Source organism: Cetorhinus maximus, chromosome 3, assembly GCF_964194155.1.
Source record: "Cetorhinus maximus chromosome 3, sCetMax3.hap1.1, whole genome shotgun sequence".
Lineage (NCBI taxonomy): Eukaryota > Metazoa > Chordata > Chondrichthyes > Lamniformes > Cetorhinidae > Cetorhinus > Cetorhinus maximus.
This window is the reverse complement of record NC_135881.1, coordinates 203,458,288-203,482,612: the sequence shown is the minus strand read 5'-3', so window position 1 is coordinate 203,482,612 and position 24,325 is coordinate 203,458,288. Positions and strand designations below refer to the sequence as shown.

General features: G+C 45.2%; 1 protein-coding gene across 1 annotated transcript in view; it reads left to right on the top strand.

The window, feature by feature from the left end:
- The window catches only part of LOC144679210 (cadherin-20-like), a 100,997-nt gene that overhangs the window by 66,078 nt on the left and 10,594 nt on the right, over positions 1 to 24,325 (top strand). Inside the window, exons 8-10 of the mRNA XM_078539644.1 lie at positions 4,680 to 4,816; positions 9,214 to 9,335; positions 19,149 to 19,266. Of these exons, the coding sequence (XP_078395770.1) occupies positions 4,680 to 4,816; positions 9,214 to 9,335; positions 19,149 to 19,266 (377 nt within the window). The remainder of the gene's footprint in view (positions 1 to 4,679; positions 4,817 to 9,213; positions 9,336 to 19,148; positions 19,267 to 24,325) is intronic.

The window sequence follows — 24,325 nt, the reverse complement described above, 5'->3', positions numbered from 1 at the left end:
GACCTGATAAGTTGTTTTTGTGATGTTGATTGAGGGCTAAATACTGCCCAGGACACCAAGGAGAACTCCCCTGCCCTTCTTCAAAACAGTGCCACGGAACCTTTTACACCCACTTAACCAGGCGCACGGGGCCTCAGTTTATGGGCAGAATTTTACAGGCTCATCATGGCGGGGGCAGGGCTGTAAAATGCAGCGAGCTGTTCAAAAGCCCATTGACTGCGACGGGACCGGAAAATCCCGCCGGTGGGGAGGGCCTGTAAAATTCCACCCTTTGTCTCACCCAAAAGACAGCAGCTCCAACAGTGCAGCACTCCCTTAGCACTGCCGCTGGATTGCCAGCTTAGGTCAAGTGCTGGAGTGGGACTTGAACCCACAAGCTTCTGATTCAAAGGTGAGAGCACAATCAACCAGAGCAGGCGCTTTGCAACAAAATATCTCAGCCATAGGGCTAAGCTGTGCAAATCCTGTCCTTTAGAATGATTTGCAGCTTATTAAGGACTTGTAAATATCCCATCGAAAAGGTGGTTTAAATTTCTTTATGTTAAAAGAAAGATCAAACAGTGCGAGCAAACCAAACTGTGATGTAGTTACAGGGCTATCATATCCAGAATAGAATGAACTGAATAGCCCTTCCTCAATCCGTTTTTCCAATGCCCTTTTTTGTCTCGTGTTGCTTTGTACAAACTAAACGCACAGTCTTGCTGAATGATTGACATTCGGCTGCAAGCGGTGCGTTAGAATCAAAGGGGGAGCTTCAAAAAGCAATTTCTTTTAAAACGCAGGCAGTGGTTTGAATTTTGAGAACTCTGCTAAAAGCCACTGCGGCATCTATAAATTATGTAAAAAGGGGAACTCGACAGCTGTTTGGAAAAGAGGAACATTGGAAGATACCGAGAGTCAGCAGGAGAATGGGATTCGACAAAGATGGGACCCATGAAGGGAAACACTTGATGGGCCAAATGACCTATTCCTGTCCAGTGATAAGCAACTGAGCCAGTTTTTCATTTTTGTTCATGACATTTGCCAATGGGGGATATTGTCTGTAAAATGACGAGATCCATTGTAATGGATCTCCACCCATTTTGACATTGCTGTGGAGTTTCTAAGCGCGGCCCCTGATGGTTGAAGCAGGTTTTCGATCTCCAGTTGTTTCATTGATAGCAAGGCTGGGGGCTGGGGAACTGGGGGTGGCACGTGCTCCCAGCCATCTTCCCTCAATTCCCTGTGCTTGCACCAGGGCAGAGGGGTGTCCCAAGAAGCCTGCTGGTTGTCTTTGTGCCTCAACCCTCCACCCCTACCCTTTCCCTCATTCTGTAAGGTTTGGGTGTGGCTCAGGCTGCCAGGCAGCAGGAAGTGAGGGAAATCAGACCCATGATTCCACCAGAGGACGACAAAGGGGTCGAATGATGGGAAGACACAGATTTAAAGTGATTAGTAAAAGAACAAGGGGCGACATGAGGAAACCTTTGTATGTAACGAGTGGCTAGGATTTGGGATACACTGCCTGATAGGGTGGTGGATACCAGATTCAGCCGTAGATTTCAAAAGGGGATTGGATAATTACTTGAATAAGAAAAAATTGCTGGGACATGTGGAAAGAACAGGTAGTGGGAATAACTGGATTGCTCATTGACAGAGCTGATACAGATTCAATGGGCCGAATGGCCTCCTTCTGTGCTGTACTCTTCTATGATTTCATGAAACCATCTACTATGTAAATACTTAAGCATCTCCAAGCAGCAAGCATTAGGGCATGTAGTGGGACATATTTTCATATCCATGGCTCACCACCACCTTCTCAAGGGCAATTGGGGATGGGCAATAAATACTTGTCTCTGAATTCAGGCTCCTTCACGAACTGAGGTCTCATAAGATAATACGAATTAGGAGCAATTCAAGCTGTTCCAGTACAGCTACAACACTGGCATCTACACGGAAATGTGGAAAATTGCCCAAGCATGCCCTGTACACAAAAAGCAGGACAAGTTCAACACAGCCAATTATCAGTCTACTCTCGATCATCAGTACAGTATTGGAAGGGGTTATCAACAGAGCTATCAAGTGGCACTTGCTTAGCATTAACCTGCTCACTGACGCCCAGTTTGGTTTGTGCCAGGGCCACTCAGCTCCTAGCCTCATTACAGCCTTGGTTCAAACATGGACAAAAGAGCTGAACTCCAGAGGTGAGGTGAGAGTGACTGCCCTTGTCATCAAGACAGCATTTGACTGAGTATGGCATCAAGGAGCCCAAGCAAAACTGGAGTTAATGGGAATCAGTGGGGAAACCCTCAGCTGGTTGGAGTCATACCTAGCACAAAGGAAAATGGTTGTGGTTGTTGGAGGTAAATCATCTAAATTCCAGGACATCACTGCAGGAGTTCCTCAGTGTCCTAGGGCCAACCATCTTCAGCTGCTTCATCAATGACCTTCCTTCCATCATAAGGTCAGAAGTGGGGATGTTTGCCGATGATTGAACAATACTCAGCACCATTCACAACTCCTCAGATACTGAAGCAGTCCTTGTCCAAATGCAGCAAGACTTGGATAAAATCCAGGCTTGGGCTGACAAGCGGCAAGTAACATTCATGCCACACAAGTGCCAGGCAATGACCATCTCCAACAAGAGAGAACCTAACCATCGCCCCTTGACATTCAATGGCATTACCATCGCTGAATCCCCATTATCAACATCCTGGGGGTTACCATTGACCAGAAACTGAACTGGACTAGCCATATAAATACTGTGGCTACCAGAGCAGGTCAGAGGCTAGGGATCTTGCAGTGAGTAACTCACCTCCTGACCCCCCAAAGCTTGACTACCATCTACAAGGCTCAAGTCAAGAGTGTGATGGAATATTCTCCACTTGCCTGGATGAGTGCAGCTCCCACAACACTCAAGAAGTTCAACAGCATCCAGGACAAAGCAGCCCACTTTATTGGCACCCTTTCCACAAACATTCACTCCCTCCATCACCAATGAACAGGGGCAGCAGTGTGTACCATCTACAAGATGCACTGCAGAAATTCACCAAGGCTACTTAGGTAGCACCTTCCAAACCCACGACCGCTACCATCTAAAAGGACAAGGGCAGAAGATAGATGGGAACACCACCACCTGGAAGTTCCCTTCAAGCCACTCACCATCCTTACTTGGAAATATATCGCTGTTCCTTCACTGTCACTGGGTCAAAATCCTGGAACTTCCTCTCTAATAGCACTGTGGGTGTACCTGCACCACATGGACTGCAGCAGTTCAAGAAGGCAGCTCACCACCACCTTCTCAAGGGCAATTAGGGATGGGCAACAAATGCTGGCCTAGCCAATGGCACCCACATCCTGTAAAGGAGTAATAAAAAAAAGGCCATTTGGCCCATCACACCTGCTCCACCATTCAATAAGATCATGGCTGATCTGATTATGGCCTTAACTCCACTTTCCTGTCTTCCCCCAAAACCCTTGACTCTCTTGTAGATCAAAAATCCCTCAATCTCGCCCTTGAATATACTCAATGCCCAGCCCCAACAGCTCCCTGTGGAAGAAAATTCCAAAGACTAATGAATTTCTTGGAGGAGAAATTTCTCTCATCTTCCTCTCACATAGGAGACCCCTTATTTTTAAACTGTGCAGCCTAGTTCTAGATTCCCCAAGGAGAGGAAACATCTTCCCAGCATCGACCCTGTCAAACCCCGTCAGAATCTTGTAATGTTTCAATGAGATCACCTCTTATTCTTCTGGACTCCAATGAGTATAGGCCCAACCTTTCTTCATAAGGTGACCCCTTCATCCCGAGAATCAGCCTAATCTTCTCTGAACTGCCTCCAATGCAAGTATCTCCTCCTCCAGGTACCAAGCCCTAAGAGGGTGTTGACAACCATGGATTTCTATTGAATTGGTCCACTTATTTTTATGAATTCACAGGATGTGGGCTTCGCTGGCCGGGCCAGCATTTATTGCCCATCCCTAGTTGCCCTTGAGAAGGTGGTGGTGAGCTGCCTTCTTGAACCGCTGCAGTCCGTGTGGTGTAGGTACACCCACAGTGCTGTTAGGAAGGAAGTTCCAGGGTTTTGACCCAGCGACAGTGAAGGAGCAGAGATATATTTCCAAGTCAGGATGGTGGGTGACTTGGAGGGGAACTTCCAGGTGGTGGTGTACCCACCTACCTGCTGCCCTTGTCCTTCTAGATGGTAGTGGTCGTGGATTTGGAAGGTGCTGTCAAAGGAGCCTTGGTGAATCCTTGCCAATGGCCTTCCACAGTATGGCTGACCAGGAAACTCTCTCACTCTTACCACCTAAGAGGTAGTAAGGCAGGATTTACAGGCTGATACCCAACCTGCTTGGCTTGATTATGAACACACCTTCCATGGCTATCAAGTCCTGAAGTACGTCTTGAACCACTTCACTGCACCACACTGTGTCACAAGACCTCTAACACAATTATATCCTTCCTTAAATAAGGAGACCAAAACTATACACGGTGCTCAAGGAGGGTGAATACGGTTTATTTAAAATCCATTTCAGAAGACTCTTGGGATAATATTTGACCAGCAAATTTTGAAAAGAAGGAAACAATTATCTGGGAAATTTGGGTTGGTCCTAAGTTATCTTTAATTGCTTTCTGCAGATGCAAGAAAATTATGTGGATTATTAATGGTGCATTTTCCTCTCTTCCACTTTCAAAGATATTCAATCGATCGATCCACCGACCCCACAAGATTCTTCTACATCGACATCGCTTCAGGAGCTTTGATGACTGCAAAATCATTGGACCGAGAGGAACTATCATGGCACAATATCACAATCTTGGCAATGGAAATGAGTACGTATCTGAAGATTATCCAGCATTTGATTAAAAATGAGGCAATTTTTAGTGTGCTAAGGGTTTGTTTGCTTTAATTCAGTTTGATTAGGTTTTGGAGCTGAAAGCAACATGAATTAATAGGAGTTGCTGACATGGAAAATGCGCTCAAATACCCTGTCAGGAGCAAGTGGGCGTTCAGCCAAATTTCCAAGGAGCCTTTCAAACTGTCGACAGTTTAGATGTGATTTCGTATGCAGCCATTTTTTTTCCCACGTCAATAAAGTTTTGCAGTGAATGTTGCGCTTTTTGATTAACAGCTTTGCAAGGAGGCTGCACTGAAAGTAAAAGTTAATATGCTTTCAGGCTCAGAGGAGCAATCAAGAGGCCTTTAAATAAAGATATTATTAGTTTACCCCGCGCGGTATTTTAAAGATATTAATTGCCTTGAGGGGAAAAGCCTTCCGTATTTTACAAGCAATTGGGTAAGTTTTACAAAACAGTGTATCCGGCATGACAGGGAATTCATGTCTGAAATTTAAACATGAAGATTAACACATCCCTAAAGATACATTATGAAAAGTGAAGCTCTGTACGTGAAGCAGTAACCTGTATAATCTGCCCTGGTGTATTTGCCCAAGTTAAAGATTCAATTGTACATGAGAGTCAGATATTCTCTCGCTCCCTGTTACATGGCGTGTCATGCACTTCTGTTCAGCTGTGAAATGATCAGGATGATGAGTGTCATAAATGGAGCGTGTACTGGCTTCATGACCTAGTTTTCAGAGTATGTACTGAGAGGGCCAGAAAGCCCCTGTGCGGCAAGAACGCAAGAGTTGGGGACCAGGAGGAGGCCTTTTGGCCCATCGAGCCCATCGATAAGATCATGGCTGACCTGATTGTGGCCTCAACTCCACTTTCCCCGCCAATAAACCTTGACTTCCCTGTCAGTCAAAAATCTGTCTAACTCAGCCTTGAATGTATTCAATGACTCAGCCTCCACTGCGCTCTGGAGATGAAAATCCCACCAACTGATGACCCTCTGAGAGAAAAAAATTTCTCCTCATCTCCGCCTTAGTTTAAAAATTAGGAATTTTCAATTATGTCCTGTAGTTCTAGGCTCCCCCACAAGGGGAAACATCCTCTCAACATCCACCCTGTCAAGTCCCCTCAGGATCTTATGCGTTTCAATAAGATCACCTCTCACTCTTCCAAACGCCATTAGATACAGGCCTAACCTGTCCAACCTTTCCTCATAAGATAACACCCCCATCCCAGGAATCAGCTGAGTGAACCTTCTCTGAACTGCTTCCAATACAATTATACCCCTTCTTAAGTAAGGAAACCAAAACTGTACACAGCACTCCAGATGCAGTCTCACTAAGGCTCTGCATTGGGAGATCCCATGCTCACAAATTTCTGATATGTGCTGATGGTGGGTGACAGAGTGAGCAGAAAATCATTATCAACATAAGAATATAAGGAATAGAAGCAAGTGTAGCCAATATGGCCCCTTGAGCCTGCTCCACCATTCAATAAGGTTTCAACTCCTCTTTTCCCAACTCCCCAGATCCCTTGATTCCCTTGAGAAATCAAAAATCTGCCTTTTTCAGCCTTAAATGTACTCCATGATGGAGCATCCATAATCCCCTGGGGTAGAGAATTCCAAAGATTCACAAACCTCGAGTGAAGAAATTTCTCCTCATCTCAGTCCAACACAATCAACCCCTTATCTTGAGACTGAGGTGTTCTAGATTCCCCAGCCAGGGGAATAAATCCTCTGCGTCTACCTTATCCAACCCTCTTCAGAATCTTCTTTGTTTCAATGAGATCACCTCTCATTCTTCTAAACTCCAGAAAGTATTTACCAAGTTTACTCAGCGTCTCATCAAAGGACAACCCTTTCGTTCCAGGGACCAAACTAGCGAACAAACCTCAAGAGCAATGATCAACCTCCCTGAGTTTCCAATCCGTGCATAATAACATCAAGGCCAAATCTGTAACGCCAGCAAGCTCATGGAGAAGTTATTTTGATTCTTAGGATAAGTTATTCTACTTGCTGTTGACCAAGTGCAAATGTGGATCAGTGAGTTCAAGTCCCACTCCAGCAATTTAAGCATAAAAATCTTGCATAGGTTGTACAGCACAGAAACAGGCCATTTGGCCCAACCAGCCCATGCTGTTGTTTATGCACTTGAGATCCTCCTATCTTTCCTCATCTAACTCTGTCAGCTATAACCCACTTTTCCTTCCCTCATATCACAGAATCACAGAATTGTTGCGGTGTAGAAGGAGGCCATTCGGCCCATCCTGTCTGCACCGGCTCTCTGAGCATTTTAACTTAGTGCCATTCTCCTGCCTTTTCCCTGTAACTCTGCACGTTGTTTCTATTTAAATAACCATCCTATGCCCTTTTGAATGCCTCAGTTGAATCTGCCTCCACCACACTTCCAGGCAGCGCATTCCAAACCCTAACTACTCGCTGTGTGAAAAAGCTTTTTCTCACCTTGCATTTGCTTCTTTGCAAAACACTAAAACTGAGCCCTCTGGTTCTCGATCCATTTACGAAAAGGAACAGTTTCTCCCTATCTACTCTGTCCACACCCCTCATGATTTTGAAAACTTCTATCAAGTCTCCCCTTAGCCTTCTCCTGTCTAAAGAAAACAGTCCCAACTTCTCCAATCTTTCCTCATAACTGGAGTGTCTCATCCCGGGAACCATTCTTGTAAACCTCTTCTGCACTCTCTCCAATGTGTTCACATCCTATAGTGTTGCGTCAAGAACTGTGCACAATACTCCAGCTGAGGTCTAACCAGTGTCTTATATAAGTTCATCATAACCTCCCTGCTCTTGTACTCTATGCCCCTATTAATGAAGACAAGAATACAGTATGCTTTAGAAACAGCTCTCTCTACCTGTTCTGCCACCTTTAATGACTTATGTACATATACATCCAGGTCTCTCTGCTCCTACACACCCTTTAGAATAGTATCCTTTATTTTATACTGTCTCTCCACGTTCTTTGTACCACCTCACACTTCTCAGCGTTGAACTTCAGCTGCCACCTATCTGCCCACTCCACCAATGTGTCAATGTCCTTTTGAAGTTCTACACTGTCCTCCTACAGTTTACAATTCTCCCAAGTTTTGTGTCATCTGCAAACTTTGAAATTGTCCCCTGCACACGAAGATCCAGATCATTTATATATATATATACATATCAGAAAAAGCAAGAGTCCCAATACCAACACCTGGGAACTCCACTCCAAACCTTTTTCCAGCCTGAAAAATACCTTTTTAACTATTACGCTCTGTTTCCTATCCCTCAGCCAATTCTGTATAAACGTTGCTACTGCCCCTTTTATTCCATGACCTATAACTTTCCTCACAAGTCTGTTGTGTGGCATTGTAAGGAACACCTTTATTTTTATGTTTATCTCACCCCCTCTTATGTCCATCTACATTATTTGTTTAACCATTAGACAGACAGATGGAGAGACAACCATAATTCATGCCATAATTATAGACAATCATTAAAATAAAGTATAAATAATAAAGAGGATGCACAATTATGAACATGTCAGTATACAAATAATTCACTATGTTGCAAAATGCTGGTCTCCTTAATCTAAAAATGAAGGTCTACTACACTCTGTATTATGTATGAAAGTCCATAGTCCATGTGTTGCCAAGGTGAGTTCATTAAATTCTCAATCATTTCCATACTATTTATGAGTTTTATAAAGTCCCTGTTACAGTAAGTTCTATATTCTCACAACTCCCTGGTACTGAGGCAGTGCTGCACGGTCAGATGTGCAGTCTTTCAGATGAGGCATCAAACCGAGGTGCCAGCTGCCTCTGTCGGTGGAGGCTGACATTGCCATGGTACTGTTCCAAAGAAGAGCAGGCGAGCTATCCCTGTCTGTCACGCTAATATTTCCCCCTCAATCGGCATCATTAAAAAACAAGTTAGCTGGTCATCACTGCCTTGCTGTTTGTTGGATCTTGCTGTGCACTATACTTTAAAAGTACTTCATTGGCTGCATTTTGGGATACTCGAGGTAATGAAAGGCGCTACATAAATTCACCTTCTTTCCCATCTTTAGGCCAGAATAAAACTACTTTCAGCAAAGTTTGACCGTGTTTAAATCCAAACTGAGACGGCAAAGTAAAATTTTAAAAACGCGGGATTTTCTGGCCCTGCCTCGTTGGGACCTGCTGCGGGGACCAGTCTAAAATCCATTGACGTTTGGAGGGACCGAGCAATCCTGGCAGCAAGCGGGGCCGGAAACTCCTGCCCATGGCGTTGACTAACACCAGCTCTGGATTTGGCTCTCATGCACCAGGGTACTATGAATAATGTTAGATGTTAAAGTTTGGTCAAACCAGCTGTTTAGATAGTGTTTGTCTCATTTCAGAGAACCCCACACAAATTGGGAGTGTTTCAGTCGCCATTAAAGTCCTCGACATCAATGACAATGCACCAGAGTTTGTGAAGGACCGCGAAGCCTACATCTGTGAAAACGTTAAACCTGGTCAGGTAAGAGAAGGGATGCTAGTATCATTTGACAGAGTTTATATACAGAGATTCACAAGACAAGCTCATATTTTATTTAACTCAGAGAGGAGAGCTACGTGAAACAATCTACAATTTTTTTTATAGGTAGGGTAAACTTTCCAATTTTTCTCTCCTGGTTCCCAAGTCTCTTCTCACAGAGTCACAGAAACACACAGTGCAGAATCGAGAACAAAAACAGAAATACCTGGAAAAACTCAGCTGGTCCGGCAGCTGCCGGACCAGCTGAGTTTTTCCAGGTATTTCTGTTTTTGTTTTGGATTTCCAGCATCCGCAGTTTTTTGTTTTTATCTCAGTGCAGAATCGAGTCTCCACCGACACGTGAGAAACACCTGAACTACCTACCTAATCCCACTTACCAGCACTTGGCCCATAGCCTTGAATGTTATGACGTGCCAAGTGCTCATCCAGGTACTTTTTAAAGGATGTGAGGCAACCCGCCTCCATCACCCTCCCAGGCAGCGCATTTCAGACCGTCACCACCCTCTGGTAAAAAAAGTTTTCCTCACATCCCCCCCCAAACCTCCTGCCCCTCACTTGAACTTATGTCCCCTTGTGACTGACCCTTCAACTAAGGGGAACAGCTGCTCCCTATCCACCCTGTCCATGCCCCTCATAATCTTCTACACCTCGATCAAGTCGCCCCTCAGTCTTCTCTGCTCCAACGAAAACAACCCAAGTCTATCCAACCTCTCTTCATAACTTAAATGTTTCATCCCAGGCAACATCCTGGTGAATCTCCTCTGCACCCCCTCCAGTGCAATCACATCCTTCCTATAATGTGGTGACCAGAACTGCACACAGTACTCCAGCTGTGGCCTCACCAAGGTTCCAAACAACTCCAACATGACCTCGCTACTTTTGTAATCTATGCCTCGATTGATAAAGGTAAGTGTCCCATATGCCTTTTTCACCACCCCGCTAACATGCCCCTCCGCCTTCAGTTCCTTCTCCTGGGAACCCAAATCCAGGAACTGCGCACATGCAGCTATTCTGTTCATGAACAGCCTGTGTGCTTCTGATTTCCTGATCTGCATGTGCTTTGGCTGTTGAAAATTCAGTCAGAAAATTCTTTACATTCTCATAGTCTCGGGTAAGGCCCCCTGATGTATACTCTTGAGTTTTTCTTCTGAATGTGAGAAGATTTTACAGGCCAGTGGGAGAACTTTTCTGTTTGCCTGAGAAACCCGGACAACAGATATAGATCTGTGGAAGAAAACCGAGGCCTTTGAAACGTGGATGCTAATATGTGCGCCTAAAGCTCCATATACAGACCAGAAGACAAACAAGAAGGGCTCGAAATTGCAAGAGCAAAATGGACTCTAGAAAGTGACATCCAGAAAAGAAGATGTCAGTATTTTTGATCGTTTGATCAGAGCTGAGAAGCTACGGAGATCTCTTCCAGAGGGAAAAGTGGAGGGCAGCTGAAAGAGGTGTCGACCTAGACGTAGTCGCGTGATCAGTGTTACAGAGTGGTTGCAGATGGGCTACAGTGGAAGTGTGAGATGGCGCAAGGCAAGCGAAGGTGACATACCAAGACAGCAGGTCTCCTGGTAGGAGTAGCAGTGCCATGATGGAAAAGCAGAGCAGTGAGATATTTGGATGGTGCTACCAAAGAACCAGCACAGGCAAGATGAGCTCAACGGTCTCTTTCTGCATCATTCGATGATTCTATGGCCGAGGTTTTATGTGAAGGCAGTGGCCCCGCCCCTCGCTGAAAAGGCAGGGCAAGCTCGCCTCCGCAGGGGCTGGAAGCCCCAAATTGATTTTGCAGCAGTCGGCATGTTAATTGGCTCAGGCCGTGGCTTCTGCCCCTATCTAGGAGGACGTCCCATCTCCAAGAGCTGCTGGAGGCAGGTCTCCAGCCCCAGCAGCGCCACTGGGAGCGTTGGCCACTGCTGGAACTGCAGCCAGTCCCACACAAGGATCATCGCTGGAGGCCAGACACCAAGGTGAGTGGGGGCGGTTTATCCAGGACCCGTTAGGCAGGGCCTGGTGAAGGGGCTTGTGGGGGAGGCGGGAGGCTGCGATCAGGTGTATTTCGCCCGGAGGTAGTGAGGCAGGACTTCAGTGAAGTGGATGGGGGAAGGGTGGCTGCAATCAGGTGGCTGGGAGGCGTTGAATAAGCCAGGGTGGGGATTACCATTAATGGGCACACCCCACCACTGGTAAAATTCAACAGCAGCAGGAAGAGGCCCATTTCTGGCCATTAATTTGGCCACTTAAGAGCCCCAATTGTCTCAAGGTCAGACTGGCCACCCAACCCCTGACCCGCCACAGCTAAAAATTCGAGGGGAGGTGGATGAAACAGGCCCCCGCCATGCCAGACAATTTTAAGACGCATCCCACCTTCCCCACCCCACTCCCAGGCTGGTGGGGGAGCTGTAAAATTCTGGCTTTTGAAACTCCTGATCCCTCTTCCCATTTTCCGTTTTCTTCCCTAAAGTTAAAGAGAGTGAAGGAGTTAAAAACGGCAAACCTGGTAAAAGAAAATGCCTACAATCATAAACATCACAGTGAAGCATGTTGTTTGCATCACCAATGCACAGCTTCTAACTCTCCTGAAGGGCAGAGTCTGACACAGTGGCACAAAGTTAATCCACCTCCAGTTTTGCCTTTCACTGAGGTCGATAACTCTCGGTGTCACTAGTTTGAAATTGTGATTTCGGAGTCTGTTTGGAAGCTGAGCACTGACGGACATGTCAGCACCAAGTCTGGGCCTCCACTTTTGGTTGAAAGCCACAAAGTGGGGCTCTGCCTTTGCAGGAGATGCCCGAGGGGGGTCAAAATTTCTCTTTCGGCAAGGAACACTTGCTCTATTCAGCTAACCAAAGTGCGAGAATGGGCACCTTTCAAATATGCAATTTAGTAGGGCCGTTAATCACTCAAGAAGGCGGGTATTTTCCCGTTTCTAAATCATTGAGAAATTTTATCCCTTCGGAGCAACACGGTTCACGTAATTTTTTTGAAAATCCAGAGTTTTGGAGGGAATTTGAAGCTCAATGTTCTAAAACATAGAACATAATTAGGAAGTGAGTGCCTCACGTGGCCTAGTACTCAGCTACACTTATCTGAAGATCGCAAGTTTGAGGACCTTTTCTCTAGAAAATTGAAGGCTGAATGTAGAAATTGTAAGTTAAACCATTTCTGACTGTTATGGGGATCACATGACTGTATAGACCAATCAGCCTGAAGTGTGGGGAACCTTAGGGGTGGAGCTATTAAGCCTTGGTCTTGGAACAGGCAATCAGCCTCATCTGGAGTCTGTAAGTAGAGTTCACTGTTCCTGACAAGAAACCCGTTATGCATTCCAAATTTATTACAGTTGGCAACAAGGACAAATAGCGCCGATGCAGCTCCCGCTTCACAACTGTGAGTATTTCCACATTTTAAGGGAAGAAAAGAAGTATACTCATCAGCAATGCCTCTCTCTGGCAGAATTGACCCATACGACTCATCCATCGAGGACTAGAGTCAATACATTGAATGATTAGGTTTCTACTTTGTAGCTAAGGAAATAATGGTGAAGGAGAAACAGAAGGCCATTCTCATAAGTGTCTGCAGGAGCAAAGCCTATAACCTAATCTGTAGCTTGACAACTCCCAACGCACCAAACTCCAGATCCTTCACCGAGCTAGTTGATCTCGTGAAGGGGCATTTTCAGCCTAAACCCTCAGTGATCGTGCAAAGATTCAAATTTAACTCTCGAGTAAGGGCCCCCAGTGAGTCGATCGCAACGTACATTGACGTTTGCTCTCTACACAACCTGAAGGCCAGGGAAACTGAACCAATCACTGTTACACTTTAATTAAACGGGAAGCCTCTCCTCATGGAGGTTGACGCAGAGGCATCAACCACAGTGGTCGGAGAACACATCTTTAAATATCTCAGAGAAGATATTGAAGAAAAGTATTTGAAGAAAACTGCTGCTCAGTTAAAAACATATACAGGAGAAGCCATACAGGAGAAAGGCATCACCTCTGTACCTGTATCATACAGGCAACACACAGTTCAGCCGACAATAATTGTTGTAGCAGGAGCAGGACCTAGCCTTCTAGGCCGTGATTGGTTGAAAGAAATCAAACTAAACTGGTAAGAAATTTTTCAGGTCAGGACTGGAGGAATTCCAGAGTTGCTGAAACAGTATGACAGAATATTCCGAGGTGAGATGGGGAAAACCAAGGGTCTACAAGCTAAAATATACGTGGACCCTGAAGCAACACCCCAGTTTTTGAAGGCAAGACCTGTGCTTTATGCTCTAGAAGAAAAGGTAGATGTGGAATTACGTTGTTTGGAGAAGTTAGGAATAACCCAGCCAGTCCGATTTTCAGAATGGGCAGCATCCATAGTCCCTGTGCGAAAACCGGACCAAACCATTCGCAATTGCGGAGATTATAAATTAACAGCTGCAAACAAGGCTGCGAAATTAGACAAATATCCAATCCCATGGATTGAAGGTCTGTATGCTAAACTCGCAAGAGGAAGATCTTACACTAAATTGGACATGAGTCATGCGTATCAATAGCTCGAGCTGGACAACACGTCAAGAAGTTATGTCCCCATAACCACACACAAGGGCCTGTGCCAATATACAGGCCTACCCTTCGGTGTGTCCTCGGCCTGTGCGATTTTCCAAAGAACCATGGAAATAAGCTTCTTGAACCATGTCCTAATCACAGGGCCCACAGAAGCAGAACATGTGGCCAACCTGGAAGAGGTTCTGAAGAGATTTTTAGAGGCTGGTGTTTGTTTAAAGAAAAGGAAAGTGCACCCTCCAAGCAAAGGAAGTTGCCTATCTGGGTCATCGAGTGGATGCCCAAGTGTTGCATCCATTTGAGGAGAAATTCAGGGCAATCAAAGAAGCGCCTTCTCCTACCAACGGCATGGAGCTCAAGTCTCTTTTGGGCATGGTTAAATATTACGGTCGATTCTTGCCTAATCTATCTACAGTGTTAGCCTTTTTACATTTATTATTGAAGAAGAACCACAGATGGTCCTGGAAGGCAGAGCAAGAGGAAACCTTCACAAGAGTCAAGAAGCATTTACACTCATCGTGTCTGCTAGTGCACTATGACACGTCTTAAGGAATTGATACTCATTTGTGATACATCTCCCTATGGAGTGGGAGAAATATTGTCACACAAGATGAGGATGGATCTGAAAGACTGATAGGATATGTAACCAGAACCCTTTCTGCAGCTGAGAAAGGTTACTCACAAATTGAAAAAGAGGGCTTCTCTATCGTATTTGGAGTAAAGAAGTTCCATCAATATTTGCATGATCAACACTTCACCAGAGCGCCGGATCACAAACCACTGTTAGGGTTGTTTAGTGAAGATAAGGCAATCCCACCGATAGCCTCTGCTAGAATTCAAAGATAGGCTTTAATTTTTGTCGGCATATGAGTACACTTCTATGCACCGCCCAGATGTGCACATAACAAATGCGGAAGCCCTCAGTCATCTCCCTTTGCCCGATAGTATTACACATGTTCCAGTAGGTCAAGGGGTAGTACTTGTGTTGAATTTCCTGAACTCCTCACCAGTCTGTGCGAGACAGATAAAGAATTGGACAAGTCAGGATCCAATTTTAGCAAGAGTCCGCGAACAAGTATTGCAAGAATGGCCAAATGCACAAGTTCCTAAATAATTAAAACCATTCTTTATACGTAGATCTGAACTGAGTTGTCAAGATGGTACCTTATTATGGGGAGCAAGAGTGGTTGTCTCTATGCAAGGAAGAGAAACATTATTAGAAGAACTTCATAGTGTGCATCCTGGTATTTCGAAAATGAAGATGTTTGCATGAAGTTATATCTGGTGGCCAGGTATAGACAGTGAAATAGAAAAAATGATTAAACACTGCCTCAGTGCCAGCAACAACAGGAGTTGCCCGTTTTGGCTCCAATGCATCTGTGGCAGTGTCCTGGTCGACCCTGGGTTAGTCCACATATCGACTATGCAGGTCCATTTCTAGGTACCATGTTTCTTGTGATTATCGACGCACATTCCAAATGGATGGACGTGTTTGAAGTGAGATCACCCACTTTGTCCGCAACCATTGAAAAACTGCGCCAGAGTTTCAGTGTTCATGGTTTACCTGAAGTTATTGTGTCAGGCAATGGTACTGCTTTTACTAGCACTGAATTGCAAAAGATTCGTGAACCTAAATGGGATTAAACACATCAGAACAGCACCGCAACATCCCAAATCCAACGGGGTTAGCAGAAAGAGCAGTACAAACCTTTAAAACAGGCATGAAGAAACTCACAGAGGGAACGTTAGAAACACAAATTTCAAGATTCCTGTTCAGCTATCGCACAACTCCGCATGCAGCCACTGGTTTAACACCTTCAGAATTGTTAATGAAGCGCTGACTTCATACAAGATTGAGCCTAGTATTCCCTAATTTAGAGGGGAAGGTGGAGAGAAACCAGGGTAGTCAGAAAGTGAATCATGACGTGCACAGTAAAGGTCAAGAGTTTGCTCATTGGAGTCCAGAAGAATCTTATTGAAACATTACAAGATTCTGAGGGGGCTTGACAGGATGGATGCTGGAGGGATGTTTCCTCTCCCTGGGGAATCTAGAACTAGGGGGCACAGTTTAAAAATAAGGGGTGTCCCATTTGAGAAGGAGATGAGGAGAAATTTCTTCTCTCAGAGGGTCGTTAGTCTTTGGAATTCTCTTCCACAGGGAGCTGTGGAGACTGGGTATTAAATATATTCAAGGGTGAAATTGATGGATTTTTGATCTACAAGGGAATCAAGGGTTTTGGGGGGCAGACAGGAAAGTAGAGTTAAGACTATAATCAGATTAGCCATGATCTTATTGAATGATGGAGCAGGCGTAATGGGCCAAATGGCCTTTTTTTAATTATTCATTTATAGGACGTGGGTGTCACTGGCTAGGCCAGCATTTATTGCCCATCCCTAACTGCCCTTGAGAAGGTGGTGGTGAGCTGCCTTCTTGAACTGCTGCAGTCCATGTGGTGTGGGTACACCCACAGTGCTGTTAGGGAGGGAGTTCCAGGATTTTGACCCATCGACAGTGAAGGAACAGCCGATATATTTCCAAGTCAGGATGGTGAGTGGCTTGGAGGGGAACTTCCAGGTGGTGGTGTTCCCATGTGTCTGTCACGTGTGTGGTGGTGGTGTGTTAGAGTTCACTGAGGGAGTCCAAGTTGCTGTGGCAACATGCACTTTTAATGTGTTAGTCTTGAGCTATGGATAGTGATGGGAGAGGCTCCAATGTTTTTTCCATCACATGGCTGACCAAGAATCTCTCCCGCTCTTGCAACCACTCATTGGCACATGTTAGAAGGTTTTTCAGGTTGGTAATCGACCTGTTTGGCCACATTAGGAACACGTTCCTTGGCCATCAAGTCCTGGGGTGGGACTCAAACCTGGAGTTTCTGGTTCAGAGGCAGGGACACTACCCACTGTGCCACAAGATCCCCTAAAGCACATTTGTAGGTGTGTAGTTGAGGTGAATAGCATAGGTGCATGTTAGGAGCAGCAAGATAAGCACATGAGGGAGAAAGGACCAGAAGGATATGTTAATTGATAAGATGAATTGGGTTGGAGGAAGTTCATGTAGAACATAAATACCAGAATGGAGCTGTTGGTCCGAATGGCCTGCTATTGTGCTGTAAGTTCTTCATAATTCTCTGTAGTTCCAGGCCTGTTGTAAGTAAGGTGATCCTGTACTGTGCAGCAGTTGAATTTGACAATTGGCTTTAATGGCCCAAAGTGAGAAGAGGAGGATGACCTGTCAGGAGCCAACCACCAATCATGACCCGTGCTGGGGAGAACATGCAAAGACATTGGATCTGGATAAGATCAGGCTTGGCTCTGAGCCCCTCTGTGACTGGGTCAACGATCTCTTTCCATGCAAAAGAAAGCAGAGGGGCAAGGTAGTGAGAAGCAGCTGGTACTTGTGATATTCTATCCCAGTGAGAGTGAATGGAGTCTGCAGTGACCCTGAGTTTCCGCTGGTCTGTCATTTTAATTCTCCACTTTGCCCTCATGCTGACATCTCTGTCCTTGATATGCTGAACTGTTCCAGTGGAGCTCAACATAAGCTCAAGGAACAGCACCTCATCTTTCGATGAGGCACTTGGCAACCTTTCAGACTCAACATTGAGTTGAACCATTTCCGACCGTAAACATTATCCTCCCATTTTCCTTTCCTTTGCAAGTTTTGCTTTTTCTCTTGTTTTAGCTTTCAGACAGCAGCACACCTGTGCTGGGCACATCATTTGGTCCGTTGTTTCTTTTCTTGCCCCATCCTCATTCCATTTGGCCCTGTAGGACTGACTCTTCAATCCCTCCGGTCATCTACCCTATCACAGACCTTCCTCTGTCTTGTCCCACCCACCCTTTGCTCAAGTCCTATTACATCTTGAACCTGTCCCAGTTCTGATGAAAAGTCATCAGCCTGAAACGTTAACGCTGTCTCTCTTTCCATAGATGTTGCCTGGGCTGCTGAGTATTTCCAGCATTTTCTGTTTTTATTTCAGATTTCCAGCGTCTGCAGTAATTTGCTTCTCTGCAGAATAACCGTTTCGACAGTGAAGAAGGGTCATACGGACTCGAAACGTTAACTGTTTCTCTCTCCACAGATGCTGTTGAGTTTTTCCAGCATTTTCTGCTAGAGTTTGGGTAGTGTGTTGGACGGGGATGCCAGTGGAACTATAGTCACAAGAACAGGGAAAGGGCAAAAGAAATATTTTTACTGCTTCTGCGATTTGAAAAGTTCTGCCCTTCTGACTTCTTGCCCCATAAATGGAGAGTAGCAATAGTTCAGAGCCCAGATTACTAAAAACAGGGACTAACTGCAGGGGTCAGTCAAGTCTAATTTATGAAGTGTAGCAACAGGGCACTCACACCCTTCAAAACCAGCATCCCTTGAACATCCGAACTTGGTTATTCCAATTCACTCCTGGCCAGCCCCACATTCCATCCTCCATAGGTCATCCAAAACTCTGCTGCCCAGTGTGTAACAGAATACCTTCCACTTGCCTGGATGAGTGCAGCTTAAACAACACTCAAGAAGCTCGACACCATCCAGGACAAAGCAGCCTGCTTCATTGCCACCCCATTCACCATCTTAAACATTCACTCCCTCCACCACCAATGCACAGAGGCAGCAGTGTGTGTACCATCTACAAGATGCACTGCAGAAACTCACCAAGGCTCCTTTGTCAGCACCTTTCAAATCTACTACCTCTACCATCTAGAAGGACAAGGACAGCAGATGCATGGGAACACCACCGCCTGCAAGTCCCGCTCAAGCCACACACCATCCTGACTTGGAAATATATAATCGTTCCTTCACTGTTGCTGGGTCAGAATACTGGAACTCCCTCCCTAACAGCACTGTGGGTGTATCTACATCACATGGACTGCAGCAGTTCAAGAAGGGCAGCTCACCACCACCTTCTCAAGGGCAATTGGGATGGGCAATAAATGCTGTCCTAACCAGTGAGGCCCACATCCTGTAAACGAATTTTAAGAAAAACATACTTTTACCTCTGAGAAGCATAGTATGAAATTCTGATTTACAGCAATATCACACTAAATCAACTTCCTCAGTGACCATAACAGAAAGCTATGCCAGATTTACACGTCTAAGGCAGTTATCACTGAGATGCATAATTGTTTGGAGCAACTTTGCATTAACCTGTTGTAAAACAAAGAAAAAAAATTGCACAATATCAGCTGCTGTTGACAAGGGAATGGCTTATGTGAAGAGTTTCAATTTGCTCCTTTTCAACAGCTGATTCAGATGGTCAGTGCGGTGGACATGGATAACCCTCAGGGCGGTCATCACTTCTACTACAGCTTGGCTCCTGAAGCAGTGAACAATCCAAACTTCACTGTGCGTGATAATCAAGGTAAATGGAATTTACCTCCGCAGATCATTAATCCCACATTGCAACTTTCCTCGGGGCTGTACACAAGAGAACAAAACAAAAAACCTGAATGGTTCCTTTTTGAGTTTTATCTTTGTGTTTGATCCAGCTTCCTGTTTTTGTGCCTGTATTTGTCCCTGGGCGAACTGCTGTTATGTGTTTACTTGTGCACCACATTTTGCTCATGATATCTGAATATTTCAACAATGGACGTTCAAAGCAGCCTATTGTTCTCGAAACGCAGCAAAACATGAAGAGTTTCAGAAGAGTAACTTGCTTTGGACAAAGCAAACACTGGAAGGATTAGAATTCCCCCAAAGAAAAACAAAGCAGTGCCCGGCACAAAGTCTTTATCTTAGTACCAGGCACGCATTCTTTGTTATGCCACAGTGGTATTTAATCGATTCCCTCGGCATGCTTATTGGGTTTCACATTGTCTCACGTTTCACAACCTGCATTGTTTGCCTGCCGCAGAGCTGTACAGTGTACTTAAAACCAATGTCACCAACATTATTAGTGTCACCAAAAGGGACCAAACATGTCGTCCTTTAAAAAGGGCCCAAGCGTGTTTCAAGTGTGAAATAAAACACTGAAATATCCATAAAGCAATGGATAAGCAGCTTTGAAATTAGCTCTTCGAACCTAAACTGAAAGGCTTGCATTTTTATTGCACTTTGGACCAAAGCATTTTACAGCAATGAAGTACTTTCTGAAGTGTAGTCACTGGTGTAATGTAGGAAAGGCGGCAGCCAGTTTGCTGGCATGAAGCTCCCACCAACAGCAATGTGGTAATGACCAGGTAATCTGTTTTAGTGATGTTGATTGAGGGATAAATATTGACCCAGGACACTGGGGAGAACCCACCCCTGCTCTTCTTCGAAATAGTGCCATGGGATCTTTTCAAGGGATCCATGAAATTCAGCACGAGGACTCTTTGTGTGCAGTGTGTTTGCGTGCTTTTACCTTGTGTTAATGTGCACACCCTTGATCCACTAGATTAGATTATTTCAATAGTCTACCCCACAAAATGTAGAAGCATTTGTATTGCCATTTCAACGATAACCACCATGTTATCAAAGAGACAAATGCCACTGTTAACAAGGCGAGAACTGAAGAGAGTGAGTTCAGCTTCAGGTGCGCAGAAATTAACCACTCGTGAAATTTCCCTTAAGTTCAAAGTTTTGAACAAACTTGATAAGCACAAATCTTTAATTTAGAAGAAAATGCATTGTTAGTTTTGGTAGTAGTTTTGCTTCTGTCAACGGGTTTGGGCAGGAGTTAGGTCAACATTCTAGAAAGCTAGACTCAGTTTTCGTGCAAAACAACTGTTAATGTTGTCTCGGTGGGAACCTGGTCATCACGTCCCATTGGCCCAGCAAAAGTCAGCATTGCAGCAGCTCAAGGTTCATCCGCCCTCGGACCGCTCCCAGATGGGGTCTCAGAGGGAGGGAGGGAAATCCAACTGAGTTTCTTATAAATTATTCTTTCACAGAGCATGGGCATTGCTGGCTGGGCCAGCATTTATTGCCCATCCCTAATTGTCCTTGAGAAGGTGGTGCTGAGCAGCCTCCTTGAACCTCTGCAGCCCGTGCGGTGTAGGTACACCCACAGTGCTGTTAGGGAGGGAGTTCCAGGATTTTAACCCAGCCACAGTGAAGGAATGGCGATGAAGCTCCACCTCCAGGTGGTGAGTGAATTGGAGGGGAACTTGCAGGTGTTGGTGTTCCCATATATCTGCTGCTGTTGTCCTTTCTAGGTCGCATATTTGAAAGGTGCTGTCAAAGGAGGCTGGGCGAGTTGCCTCAGTGCATCTTGTAGATGATGCAAAATAACCCAAACACAGCTGGGATCAGGAGTTGCCTTAGAACTCCTGGGATGACTCTGATGGGCTAGGATTCTGCAAAAGCAGAGATTGCTGATCACTGTGTATATGCCTCGCGTACACTATAGCTTCTGGTGATGATCCTGTTGGATAGCTTGATTAAAATCCATGACCATCTGACATGGCTCCCTTACATTTTTCTGAAAATTAATTCTAATAGTTCACCATAAATCCAACTCTATAAGCTTCCCTAACATATGAACGTGAGAAATAACCCAACCCAGCCCCATCATGTCCCGAGTCTTGGTTATAGCAATGAAGTGACATGAATCCCGGCAATAATCTCACACTCCCTCACCTTGACTTTCATTGGCAGTTCCCCCACTCAAATTAACCAGTCTTAGCATGAATAGTAATATGTATTGCAATTAATAAGTAACATTTACTCAAACAAATGAATTTGCAGCTGACGAGTCAACCACAGATTTATATCATTGAACATAAGCATTGTATTTATTGTACTGAGTTTTTGTTTAAAAAAAAGTATAATAGTTTGTCATTAGACCTGACTTACATAGCACTTTAAAATTGTTTACTAAATGTAAAGTGCTCTGAGACATTTTGCAGAAGCTTGATAAATTCTGTATAAATGCAACTCTTCTATTCTCCTTATTTTAAGGTCAGTGGATGTCTTACTAGAACTTTCTGCAGCCCCCAAGCACACACCTAGCAGGCAACTTATTTAAAAATTGCAAGTGTTTTGTCTGTGATTTTGTATCCACTGGCATTGAAGCTCAAAGCTTATTTGAGTGATGAAGCTGTGTATGGTTTATAGATCAGCCATTCTAAACGGGGATAGGGCCTTATAAGGACTAGCATACAGGAAATGTTAGTGGGAATAATAATTTCAATGGTAGTCCTCAAAGCCACAAATTATATGGATAAAATGGTCACACACTCAAATGAATGAAATTGTGGCAGAATTGCTGCTGATGCATTTATTTATTTGTATTTAAATAACCTTTTTTATTCATATGCACACTGAAAATCTGCTAACAGTGCATTCAGGCATTGTTAACATTGACTGTTCGAGGTGCTTTGTAGTGAAATGGAGAAACTGGCTATACCATGAGGCAGAACTGAAATTAGGCTAACTTAGCACTGTCCAATAGTGACACTTATCTCAGGACACCAGGGTCCATTATTTTGTCTAATTTATCAACTCCTGGAAGGTGCTGCCTGGGAGGGTGGTGGAGGCAGGTTCGATTGAGGCATTCAAGAGGGAATTGGATTATTGTCGGAAAGGGAAGAATGTGCGGGGCAATGCGGAGAAGGTGTGGGAGTAACACTGGGTGAATTGCTCATTCGGAGAGCTGGCACAGACACGACGGGCCGAATGGCCTCCTTCTGCGCTGAAACCACTCTTTGATTCTCTGACTACCGGCGATGTATTTAGATTGGGGAAGATGCTAAGATTTTGCTCCTTTGTTCTTGCAATTTGTTTTTAGCCCACCCCCTCCCAAGCACTGTCAACCCTCCCCGAAAGCAACTATTCATGATGTGTGAGATTTGGCTGAGTTGTTTGTACAAGGATGTCAGCAGTTGTAAGTGGGCTGCACTCTCGCCTCTGAGTCAGGAGGTTGCAGCATCAAACCTCACTCCAGAGACTCGGGGTTACACATAGACGGTAGCCTCGCCCACTGGCTCAAAACCCAGGAGCCAGCCAAGGAAATACCCAAGGGAGGATGTCCCACCTCCAAGGCTGCCCAGCCAATCAGATGGCCAGGGTTCACGGTAAATGGAGTGACCTCACCCAGGGCCAGTCAGGCAGGCCCCAGCAAGGAATGAAGTGAGGGGATAGCAGCAATCATGAGGCCAGAGGGGATGGGACAGTCCTTTCTATTGGAGGGCCCTACATGTGATATTGGATGCCCAAATATGAGGGACCTCCCCCGCCAAGCCCATAGCCAGGCCATCAGGGTAAACCTGATGGCTTCTCCGCATGGCATGGGCCCCCATTTGCTGGTAAAATACCAAAGGCAGTGAGGAAAGGCCCTTAAGCAGCCATTAGTTGGCCATTTAAGGGCCTCAATTGGACCAAAGGTGGGTGGGCTGCCCAACGCCTACCTCACTACTGGTAAAATAGCAGCGGAGGTGGGTAGGTGACAGCCACAGTGCCCCTCACCGTCCCACTACATTACCCTCACACCCCCGCGCCCCCCACCGCCTTGAACAGAAAATCCAGGCTGATGCTCCAGTGCTAAGGGAGTGCTACCTTGTCAGAGCTCCTGTCTTTTGATGAAGTGTCGAGACTTTTTCTTGGATACTAAGGGAGTGAAGAGGTTTTGGGAGTGGGCAGGAAGGCACAGCTGATGTAGAAGTTCCGCCATGATCTTCCTGAATGATGGAGCTGACACGAGGGACCAGATGACTTACCCCAGCTGCTGTTTCTTTTGTTCTTGTGTTTGTAGGCGAGGGCCCATCCACCCCCTCAGGTGAACATAATAGATTCCCCAGCATTATTTTGAAAAAGAACAGGGAAGAGTTTTCCCCAGTGTCCAGGCCAAGATTGACCTATCAACCAACGTTGCTAAAAACAGATTGTTTAGCCAATATCACATTGCTGTTAGTGGAGTCTTGCTGTGCACAAATTAGATGCTGTGTTTCCTCCATTATAACCGAGACACTGACAACTTCATTCACTATCTTTATCCACTGTCTCTATAGCAGTGGTGACCCCTTGGCTGCGGGTTCATTCTTCTCAGTGTTATCTGTTCTGTACCGTTGGGTTAAGTTACTACAAGGAGCTGAACTGGATGCTGGCTGTCACTGGGAGGAGGGCCAGGGTCAGGATCAGGTCAGGCCGTCCAGGTTAAGTTGAATGAGTAAGCGATGCTGCAGCACCACCACACTCTCAATGCTTTGTTTAAACATTTACATCTTGCTATTAATTTGGCAAACTAACTCACTGCAGGCATCATTGTGAATAATGCATGTAATCTCTGTCAGCTTAGGCAAACTTGAATAAGTCTAGGCCTTGAATGCTCTTTAGAAACCACTAAGCAGCACTTATTCTTTAGTGCGTGCTCATTTTGAGAATGCATGCATGAGAAGTAAGCAGCTTTTAAGTGCAATAGGAAATAATGAGTGTAATGTAGGTAAACAATGAGAATGCGAGCCTTATCTCTGGTACCTAGTCTGATAGCTTGGGTTTCCTCT